The sequence below is a fragment of the Anthonomus grandis genome, chromosome 7, assembly GCF_022605725.1.
Source record: "Anthonomus grandis grandis chromosome 7, icAntGran1.3, whole genome shotgun sequence".
In the NCBI taxonomy this organism is placed as follows: Eukaryota; Metazoa; Arthropoda; class Insecta; order Coleoptera; family Curculionidae; genus Anthonomus; species Anthonomus grandis.
The window spans coordinates 441962-454072 of NC_065552.1; the positions used below are offsets into that span (position 1 = coordinate 441962).

The 12111-nt window shown below is 35.9% G+C and overlaps 1 protein-coding gene across 1 annotated transcript in view; it reads right to left on the reverse strand.

Annotated features, from left to right (window-relative positions):
- Window positions 1–12111, reverse strand: part of LOC126738263 (SNF-related serine/threonine-protein kinase) — a 34349-nt gene that overhangs the window by 5661 nt on the left and 16577 nt on the right. The window contains exons 10-14 of the mRNA XM_050443506.1: window positions 9848–10393; window positions 6895–7154; window positions 2499–2670; window positions 2287–2436; window positions 2109–2230 (exon numbers count right to left, since the gene is read on the reverse strand). Coding sequence (XP_050299463.1) covers window positions 2109–2230; window positions 2287–2436; window positions 2499–2670; window positions 6895–7154; window positions 9848–10393 — 1250 coding nt within the window. The remainder of the gene's footprint in view (window positions 1–2108; window positions 2231–2286; window positions 2437–2498; window positions 2671–6894; window positions 7155–9847; window positions 10394–12111) is intronic.

Here is a 12111-nt window from a genome sequence, read left to right on the forward strand (position 1 = left end):
CAAACGTACTGGTACCAGGAATATACAGTGTGTTAGGGGTTTGATTTCCGATACTTTAACCGCGTATTGTACGTCCAATTTTATCGACAAAAAACTGTATAAAAGGCGATCGCACTCTTACCCGTCTGAATGGGAACCATATCAAAATTTTACTTATCGAATTTTCACGAGTTTACTGAAACTCATTTTTTCACTCATCAGTTCAGTTATGCTTTAACGTAAAAACCAGGCGCTTAACATATCTTTTTTTTTATCAATTTTCATTAGGTAATAAGGAAGAGGGTTTTTTTACTATAGGGAGAGGTAACTGCGATGAATAAGTAGGCATTATGTGAAAAAGACTTTTATTTGTATTACTGTTTATCTCTTTTCCCAATCTTAACAGCAACTCCATTATTTTGGTAAAACTATATTATCTAAACCAACCTTTTAAATGTTCACTTTCGACATCAAATAACCTTGGCTTGGTTCAAATAAAGTCAGTATTACACTATTCTGTCAAAAAAACGATAATTTCGTGGACTATCTGATGAATGAAGGGGTGTCAGTCGGTTCAGTCCATCTACCAAGAAAAATTTCATTCATAAACTGCCGTTTAGGTGTAGAATTTGCGTCTTTCTGAAATATTGGAGATTCTTCAAAGTAACGTTGTTCGTTTTCATAATTTTGCTCAATGCTGGGTCATCTGATTAACGATTTGTCTCCTTTTAATTTCTTTTTGTGGAGACATCTAAAATTGAAAATGTATGCTACCCCAAATCCTCAGAAGATTTAATGATTTTTATTTAATCGTCGTCATTAATAAATATCATCAAATTATACCAGATATTCCTCGCAAGCTATTGCCCTCAACCCAACCTGCTGAGTAGCCGTAATAATCATTTCTCGATTGTTCCTAATCTCCTCAGCTATAGCCATAATCTCCATTGAAACTTTTGAAGCCAATGAAAGCCATTGAAGGAGCTATTCCCTGGTTTCTGGAACGTCCTGATAAACTTTATGTTTCAAAGTTCCCAAAAAAAAAGAAATCCAGAGGAGTTAAATCGGGAGAACAAGGTGGCCAGGCGATTGTACCACTACCTCCAAACTATGGCACATAGTTAGTATCAAGGCGTGCCCTTACCTTTCACTATGGTGAAAATCTCTCTCTCTCTGCATAGGTATAGAGAAGATTTTATTTATGTCAATTTTTACTTGCCTTTGCCAGGCCATTTGACGTAAATATTTACGTAAATTTTAACGTAAATGACGGTAATAATTCGATATTTATTTGTCTTAGTGATAGCATAGCTTATTGCGTACAGAGTAGTAAAAAATAAGATATGTTAAGGGCCTGACTTTTAAGATAAAGCATAATTACTGAAAAAATGATTATTTTCACAAAATCTCAAAAATCCCCATAACTCAAGAACCAAGAAAAATAACATTTTGAAAATTTGTATAAATATTCTCGGGACAATTTGACCAGACTCCTGTTTGCGCGTTTTTCGAAAAAAATACATAGTATATTAAGAAAATCGAATTTTTGAAAAAGCTCGATTTTTTCCCAAATAATGCCCAAGATTCAAAAAATTAGCAAAATGCTTTTTTGAAAGTTTGTACAAATATCTCAGTTTCAAATGAAAACAAAGTTTTACTACTTCATTTTGTATTTGATAGTAGAACTACTTTTTTTAAGCGTTAAAAAACAGTTTCTAGGGTCCTTAATGGTCGCTGAACCTAATTCTGTGATATATAACTTAAATTTATAATGATTTGTTCCTGATAAAGTGCCCAAAACCCAAAAACCAACCAAAATACATTTAAAAAAATTCGTATACACATTCTCCGAACTAATTCATTTCAGTGTTTAAGTTAAAAAAAATGCTCCCTACTCAAAAATCAAGAAAATTCGACACTTTCATACATTCTTCACCTTAGCCAACATTCACCAACATTCTTCAGCTTAGACACCTATTTCGCTGTTTTTTTGAAAAATATACAGGATGTTAAAGAAATGGTTTGTTGAAGGTGGAATTGCACTTTTTCATAATCCCTTACCTCTAAAATGATAATACTAAACATTTTTAAATACAGCGTAATATTCATATGAAAATATCACGATTTACCTCAGAATCGGCTCCGTTTTGTTAATCTTATCTCTCACCAAAGAACCGCACGACTGCGCCTTGTACAAGCGGGCATTTTTATTAAATATATCCGGCAAGGGAATGCATAACTTTTTATGAACCTAAAAAGTAAATATTCGTTAAAGCAGTGAGAAAAACTAAACCACACTTAATTCACTTGAAAATATCTGCCTAAAATCTTCAGTTTCTTCTTATCCGACTGGGCGATTTTCGAATCTTGACCGTCCGTACAATCCTGCCCACTCTTGATCGTATCTTTCCGCGACACGTGATGACTAGAGGATTTTTGACTATCGCTTTTTTCAATCTAAATTAAAGATTCATTATTAGTAAAAAACGGCAAACCGGTACGGTCAAAAGAATACTAACGGGTTTTTCCTCCTCCTCCCCCTCCTTGGGCTGCTTTTTCGTAGAAATCGAAAGCCCTTGAAGGATTCTGGCACCTAAACCTTTAACTTTGGGCGTGAGAGGACCGTGCGTGCTTACGACCACCGTGGAAATCACTAGGGCGTGCGTATTGTCCTCTTGGACCTCCGTTATTCTATTAAAACAACAAAAATTAGGTTATACAAATGGAGATTTATTTTTTTGCATAAATGTAACCCAAGGAATTCTAAATGAAGAATGGAAAATGACATTAATGGTGGCCTTGGAGTTTGACTAATGAGATTATGAGTCAATATGATCCCGGAATGACCTTGACATATTTTGAATGTTGACTCAAAGGTCACCATTTAAGTCTTATGTGAAAGTAATAAAAATAATTTTTTGCTGTATAGAGAAAGAATGTTCTTTCAGGTTAATAAAGTTTTGTTTGAAAAAATTTACTTGTTGATTTTTTATATCAAGACGGTACTTACTTAAATTAAGAAGTTTCCATTTATATATGGGTTGACTATTAGAGTTTTATGAAGGTATACTTTCGAGTTAGCAGTTGGGCAACTTCCGGTACAGAAACAGACACCTTCCGGAAAAAAGTTGCATTACTGTGTTTTCGATTGTTTCTGTTTGCAATCCGATAATTGACATAGCTGATCTTATAACAACTTCATTTTTATTTAATGATATTACATAAGATAATTATTTGACATCTGTCATTTCTAATTGAATTGAGGCGTGGTCTACGTAGTTTGAGAGACAGTCATCTTGGTAAAAGCCTATAAAGAAGGGATCTTTATAGGCTTTTACCAAGATAGCGCTCAAAAAAATGTTTACTTTACATAAATCGAAAACCAAGTAATCGTAACAAAATTTCTCTTATGGCCCGTTTTCACGCTCATGCAATTTGCGCCAATTGACTTGTGCAATGTGCATGCCCAATTTGCGCAAATAAACTGTTGCATGAAAACCAAAATCGTTCACTTGCACAAGCCAATAAGCTTGACTTGAGTGAATCTAGCGCGATCAGATATTTTGCATGTGGTTGGCGCAAATGCATGAGCGTATAAACGGCACTCCAACTTTTTAAACACAGTTTTCGATCGCGCGCATGCACTTGGACTCCGTTTTCTTGTTCTGACAGGTTTCAACCGAATTTAAATTTTCGGTATTGCTTTATTGTTTTTGCTCTGTGTTTTCGCTGGGGTTTTCGGATATTTTGGGTAAATTTATGATGTCAACTAAAGAGAGAGAGTTTATGGGGGAGTTTATTGAGCTTTATAAATCGTTTCCATGTCTTTGGAAAGTAAAATCAAAAGAATACAGTGATAAAAATGCAAAATCACAGGCATATGAAATTGTTGTTGAAAAAATGCAAACGGTTTATAGAAAGGCAACCAGGGATACGGTAGTTAAGAAAATAAATTCAATGAGAACCACATATAGAAAAGAACTAAAAAAGGTTCTTGAATCTGAGAGGTCCGGTGCCGGAACAGAAGAAATATATGTTCCACATTTATGGTACTACGAGTTATTGAGCTTCCTACAGGACCAGGAAACTTAAAGAGGCACTTTATCAAATATGGACGAAGAAAATGAAATTCGGGTAAAAACACATTCGTTTATTAACTTTTTTAACCGTTTTTTTTTAAGAACATTTACAATTTATTGTTAGTTATAGTATACTCGTATAAGTATATAGGGCTGCCGTATTTACCTATATAATATGTACTTATACCTATACCTAGTTAATTTGCGTTATTATTTTGATTATATATCATTTTATGTTGCCACGATGCACTACTATAACTACTATTAAAATAGTTTTTAAAACTTGTCCTCACATCTTTTGCTTCGGCACTGTGATGGCGACTGTGACTGCCCGCGAGATTTAATAAATTCTCAGGTTATGTCCGCAGTCCAGAAGTAGTGGTAGCAGTTGAAATATCTTCAAAGTCAAATACGTCAGTAGGTGTATATGAGTGTCGAATTTCTCCTTAAAAAATTGTGAAGGGCACAACAAGCCAGAACAACTTTGTCGATATTATCCAGTTTCAAATTAATGGATGTATAGAATATTCTAAAACGGTTAGCCAAAATTCCAAAGGTGTTTTCTATAATGCGTCTAGCTCTAGATAAACGGTAGTTGAATATTCTTTTTTCATTGTTAAGCTCTCTTTGATTATATGGCTTCAAAAAGTCGGGTCTCATTGCAAAAGCTTCGTCTTCCACAAAAACATAATTTAAAGGAGGTTGACCTGGTACAACTACTTCTAAAGCCGGTAAATACTCTGCCGTTTGTTCCTATATCGCAGTATATGAATTCATAGTTAGCATTTGCAATGCCCATCAAAACAATACTAAAAGTTTTTTTTATAATTAAAGTAATATGAGCCATTTCCAGGGGGCGCTGTAATTTGTACGTGCTTTCCGTCTACAGCACCTAAACAATGTGGAAAATTCCATTTCTCTTGAAAGTCCAACGCAATATTCTTCCATTCGGCTGTAATTTAAGGAAAGTACAAAAAAAGCATAATATTATTTATAATGTTGCGTGCTTCTAACTATAGCGTAATAAAACAAGTTACAAGCTAGTATAATAATTATTATAATATACATATAGGTAATCTGTACTTTTTTTGCTTTTAGGTTTCTAAATTACATGAAACTAATGAAACTCAACAGGACTTTATTGATGATCATCTATCCGAACCACACACGCCCATGCCAGTATCTGAATATTCTAAACCGAGTACACCTCGTCCAGCGGCACACAAGGGTCATCATCAAGAGCAGCAAAAAGGCGCAACCAAAAATATGATGACGTTGGATACCATTGAGAAACGTTTTGCAGTGCCTTCAAATATTTATGATAAGTTCAATCATATTGGATTGGCATGGGCATCAAAATTAAAAGAACTTTCTCATGAGCAAGGCATTCACGCTGAAAAATTAATTAATGATGTTTTTTATGAGGCTCAGTTAGGAACTCTAAATCGCCACTGTGCCATAAATACACAACTGAAGCAACAATCACAGGTGTCAAGACAATATTTTCAGCAAATGCAACCTGCATCATCATATCAGCTACCTTCACCAGTGACATGGCATCATTAGCAACAAATTCCACAACCAGTGTCTCATCAGAATCAAACGCCTTATCAACTAGATTATCATCAAAATCAAATTTCTCCACACCTAGAAACAGGATCTAATTGTCAGCAACCTAAAGCTCCAAGAAATTCTGAATTACCTCCTCCTGAACAAGACGAAGACAGTGAATCGCAAACTGCTGAACAATTTTTAGCGAATTTTACAAATTCTAGCGTACAGTAGATATAATAATAATATGTTAATAATAAGTTTTACATACCTTTAAATATTCTTGTTTTAATACTGTGTAAATGGCATCGCACGTCTCAGGAATTATCTTGCTGAGGGCGGATTTAGAAAACTTGAAATCCTCATAGGTTCTACCAGTTGCCAAAAACCTTAAAGTCGCCGTTAATCTTTCATGTGGCGTGATAGAACTCTTCATAACAGTATCAGTTTTTTGTATTATTGGTGTAACTAAATGTAATAAATTTCGATAAGTCGTCTCGTCCATGCCCAGGTAATTACGAAAATCGTCTGGCTGATTAACTAATTCTCGAATTAAATTAATATGAGAGTAAGTTGCTCTCTTTTCAATCCAAGATTTATTTGGTCTCCGCTTTTTTGGCTCTCTCAACGTCTTGATTATTAAAACGGCAGCTACTGCAAGTATTTCGTCTTCCCGATTCATAGCTTTACTTTATTTTTATTTTTCTATGCTCACAAACTCACACCCTAATCACTGGTCACTACACATCAGAATACAACTGTTGTAACTACTTGTGCAATTTAAAATGAATACACCAAAGTTTTATTTGCGCAAATTTGCATGTGCAAATCTAGTTTGCGCAAGTGGCATGAAAGTGAAAACGGACCATTAGACGCAATACTTTTTAAATAACTGATAGTTTTAAGTAACTTTCTGAATATGTTGCCAAGCCACTTGCATTTTTATTAAATTACTCGTTTTCTAAAGGTTATTTTTCAAAAATGCCGAAATCGGCTTTATTAAAACCGTTATGCAAAGATGAACTGGAAACTGATACAAGCAATTATAGACCGATATCCTAGTTGCCGATATCCTAACATTCCTAAACATTCCAGATCCTAAAAATGCGTTTGGTTAAATTTATGTCTAAGCATAATATTGTATCATCAAAATAATTGTGGTCTCAAAAGGAGACATCAATAAACAATGTTTTGACAAATTTAATAGGGTCGCTGTATTCCTCAGCAGACAAAAGTGAAAAAGTTCTCCGTATGCAAATGAATAAAGGATGAATAAGGTGTTTACCTATTTAGTGACTGACTCTCGCGTAGCCTGGTCTCGCCGCTACGTCTCCGGCTCGCCTTGTGCCGCCTCCCCAACATCGAACCGGCGCAGTTCGTATTTTTCCTGCCGCCCTGGTCGTGGTTCGTCCCCCCGCCCTTGTCATTTTGGCCGCCCCCACCGCCGCCGCCGCCTCCAGAACCGGTGGTGGAAATGGTGGCGGTGGCGCCGCCCAACGCTTGACTAGTGTTGTCACCTCCGGTGCCGGCACCTGTGCCCGGCTCCTGAAATAATATTTATTTTTTCTGTAAATCATTATTACATATCGTAAAATGTCGGGTGACTTCGTTCTAATACTAGGCAAATTGAAACTGAGCTTGTCAACGTATAGAATTTTTTCCTGAACCCCGACTGACAATCTTATATTATATTATTTAACTCGGTAAATAAGCAAAGAGGTGTTTTTCAAGGATTTCTTATGCTGCGGGCAGAATGCTAATAGGCCTTGTTGCGAAATAACCCAACAACACCCTTTTCTGTCATCAAAATGTTTTTACTCTAATTTGGTTTATGTTCACAATTTTAAGGGCATCGTCGATCCCTTAAAGGCTCTCACAGGTCATAAATAAGTGCCAAAAGATAGTCGGAAAATGAAGAACTTAAACAGAATTTGGCGTTTATTAACACAAACTATAACTTTGTAAGCAAGGTCATCACGCAACTTGAAGAAAAGGGTCTTGCTCTAGTCGAATCTATGGAAATAATTGAAAGTTTCTCCCATTTAAAACTTGTTTAGAAGAATGGGATTTTCAGTGGATAATTTAAAAAAAACATTTCATTATTGCATCATTCAATCATGAATAATATAAGCTGATGTTTCGTTTGTAAAAAAGATCATTATTAATGATGCGTTAGTTTATATTATCAAAGTTAAATGAAAACTACCGAATATTTTTATTGTATTATTTTTTGCCTAGTACATATTTCAGTTTTAGAAGTATTTCATATTGTATTCCTATAGGGCATTTTTTTAGTTTTTATGGCATTTTTTATGCTTATTTTAGGAATTTTTAATACGATTTACTCCTAACCCTCCTTGCTGACGCGACCCCCACCACTTGAGATCTACGTCGAATATATGACTCGACGAGTTTTATACTATTATGATGGAATTTATAGTATTCAAGTTATTGAAGAAGGATGCCCTGATCGACACAGTCAAAAGCCTTGCTCAGATCACACAGCAAGACTGAATTGTACTGAAAATTATGAAATGCCTCTATTATATCAGACACAATAGAGATGTTATGGAATAGCTTTTTAATGTACCTATTCCAACCCGTACCAGTTTTACATGTAAACCTATTCCAAATACCTATTATAGCTCCAACCTATTCCTAACAAATAAATTGCAAGACAACCGTGGCGCTGCTGGCGGTATCACAGGTTTTCGATGAATTAGCGGTTATGTTTTTAAATTTTATTGTTTTTGCGGCATGCGCGGCATTTTGAATAGCGCGCGGCAGTCACTTTGATTTCCGCCGAAAAGAATGATTGAATGAAGGCTTTTTAGCTTTTGCGGACACCAACAGCCAACGGACATCCACCTGCTCATCCAGTACAAGTATTATGTGCCACATAGCAAAAAAGGAAGAAGGAAACCATATGTTTTCAAAAAATCAGTCAAAAATTTCCTCATTTGTGCCCAAAAGATTGAATACAGACTCAAAGACAAAAATTGACGATTTGTTATTAAAACAATTTTATAAAGAGTTTCAGCCATATAGCGTAGTTGAGGATGAAGGGTTTCGGCAATATACAAGAGCCCTAAATCCATCTTACGAGTTTCCCAGTAGACAGGTAATTTCTGCAACAATAATTTCAAGTATTTACGAACAATGTTTAGTTTAACGTAAAGAGCTGGTCAAAGATGTAATGGCAGTTTGTTTGACAACGGATTGTTGGACTTCCGCAAACAATGAAAACTTTATGGGAATCACAATACACTTCATAGATAAAAAATTTTATATTCAAACCATTCTTCTGGAATGCGCCGTATTTGATCAGTTTCATACAAGTGCCAATCAAAATGCGGAACTAAGAACCATGGCAGAGGAATGGGGTATGGAAAAAACAATATTTTAGCAATATCTGATAATGCGGCCAATGTGAAAAGTGCCATTACAAATGGGCTGGGATGGAAGTTTTTCGGATGCAACGCCCATACTCTTAATCTCCTAGTTCGCGATTCACTCACCGAAGTAGCAGGCAATCTAGAGTGAAAACTATAGTTTTATTAATGAAGTTTCAGGAGAATATTGGTTTAAAAACCCCTAAGAAACTTCTACAGAATGTGGTTGCGAGGTGGAACTCCACCTACTACATGGTCGAGCAATTTATTGAGTTAGAAGAAGATGTACGGATTACAATAGCTATACTCGATATTAATCTTCCTTATTTGATAAATGGGCTCTTCTAAAGGAACTGAAAGTTATTTTGGAGCCCTTTGAGGATGCTACTCGTGTTATTCGTGGACAAAAATATCTACTAGCTTCTTTTAGATGTATGCAGTGAGCTTCTAAAAATTGACATGAGCACATCTGCCAAGACAATAATTAAAAAATTGCAAAGCGGCCTTCGTAATAGAGTGGGAAATGTGGAATATAGTAATTCATTGGTACACACATACTTAGACCCACGTTTTAAGAGTTTGGCATTTTAAAATATTGACGCTTTAGAAAGAGTAAAGAAGAATATTATAGCAGAGTTGAGTGACATTATTTATAAAAAAGATCCGGTAAAAATACTTCAGGCTCAACAAGCATCTACAAGCAATGTAAAAGATAATTTAATTATAAAAACAACTTTTTCAACTCCTCGAAACGCAGACAGGGCGCGACAGTTAATCGACATTCAGTGTTCTATTGGCTCTTACGGGGGGGGGGAGGGGGGTTGGTTTCCTATCCAAGTCACTCACCTGCGAGTCGCTACTGTCGTCGTAGCTATCCCTCCTGCCCTGGAACGGTTTCGAGGGCGCGGGGTTCAACTTGTGCGCCCGCTTCTTCCTCTTCTCGCTGTCGTCGTCGCTCGCATCTGAAGAACTGCAGGACGCGGTCCTCGCCTTGTGGTATTTGCTGCGTCGCTGCTCGTACGGCGTCCGTTTAACGAACCGCGGACCGCCCTGCTGCGAGTGTCGGACCGAGTCCGGCAATGACGTGGTCGTGTCGGTTCCCTCCTCGAAAATCTCGTTCAGTTGTAACTGGTTGGTGGCGCCGGTGCTGGTGGTGGTGGTGGTGGTTGTCGGCGACGGCATCGTCTTGTATTTCGGCATGTTCGAACAATCCACCGGTAAACTGGTCGTGATTATCGGAATCGTGATGGTCGACGAGTCGGTTATGATCGTCGTCGGGATTATTTCCGATTCTTTGGCCGGTTCGCATACGCTCGAACTTTTTTGCGATTGCCATTCTTTGCGTACGGTCGATTTTGGGGTGGGCGGTAGATCGTGAACGGTTTCCGGTATCTAGATGAGAAATAAATTCATATAAATACCAACCGAACTGGGATTCTAGGCAAAAGATGTAATGAAATAAGTCACAGGTCTTAAAATTATTCAATTGAAGTCAAAAGTGTTTCGTCCATACTGATCCACTTGTGTACTCACTAATAAAAAGAACGAACTACTCAAGTCCTATTGATTGGCAGAACGTTTATATTTGTTCACTATGTTCACTATGTTTTTGTTTAATTAGTCTTATTATTTGCAGAGTAAAGAATGGCAAGTATATGAAATTTTTTTTTTGAGGTCTTAGGAACATATTTATTTAGATAAGAATAAATTTTATGATAAAAAAGCTGTATTGACATTCCCCACAGAATAGAGCATATCCAAACTTATTTCCAGGAAACTAGTGTATAGTATTCTAAGATCAGCTGTTTTAAAATTATAGAAGTCATTTTCGACTTTAAGATGATTGTCAAACTGTTTGTTAGAAGTGATTTTAAATTTTATAATAAAAAAGGGATGAAATTTTAACAAGAAATCATTTAAAAAAAGAAACAGAGAACAATACTACATTATACATGTCAAGGGTAGAAATTAAGTTAAAATTGGTAAAACCGAATTTTTTTATTTTTTTTCCCTTGATTTGTATCATGTAGTTGTTCTCTGCTTTGGATTTGATTTGATGCCTATTATGTGCGAAACACGTGTAATCCTTTAATCTAATAAATTTGAGATATGTGACTTAGAGTTTATTTCATTACCATTTATACTCTATTTCAGAAGTGTATAGAGCAATAAACTGGGGAATTCCGTTCTGTTTGGCTACATTTCGTGGTAGTTCATAGGCGCAGGTACTTATAATATTTATGAATTTAATTTTCACGGATTAAATGCCTTTATTTTGAAAGAGATTAAATACTAAATAAATACTTTTAATCCTTTTGTATAGGTACCTATCTTTTAACGCTTTGTAACATGCAAAAATGGGGTCAGGTAATATATACAGACTATAAATACTTTTAAATCATATTTTAAACGTTAGTAGTCACTGCTACGCTGTAGTGTAATCACAATATTATTATCCCAATATTTAAAAAATGGAGGTATTCAGTCCAACGAAAAGATGTACTAAAAATTCTTCACTATCGCTGAGTGAAAAAGTTATTATTTTAAATGTACATCATTGCATAAAACACGATTACCCTAGTTTTACTGTGCAAGAAATTGTTGAAAAATGTTCTCGAATGAGTGGAATTGGAAAGTCCACCATTTTCAAATTGTTGCGGGAAAGAAAAGTAGCAGGTCAAGTGGAATCTTCCAAGCAAAAGCCAGGACGACCTACAAAAGTCCTTGATGAAAATGCTAAATGTATAATTCGAAGAAAAGTTCACTCTTTTTATTTTAAAAAGGAAATACCCACCCTAGACAAAATTTTAATGGAGCTTGGCCGAGATGACAGTATTCCGTTGATAATTTTAAAAAATATGGATTTTGCCTGGGAAAAGCATAACCGCAAAGCACTTTTACTGGAGAGCGACGAAATTGTTTGTTGGAGACGACAATACTTGAGAAGTATCAAGCAGTACCGCAGGGAGCAAAAGAAAGTTTTTTATCTTGATGAGACGTGGATTAACGAAGGTTATATAGTCCAAAAAATGTGGCAAGACAAAAATATAACCAATGCTCGCCAAGCTTTCATAGAAGGCCTGTCTACGGGTATTAAAGTACCTTCGGGA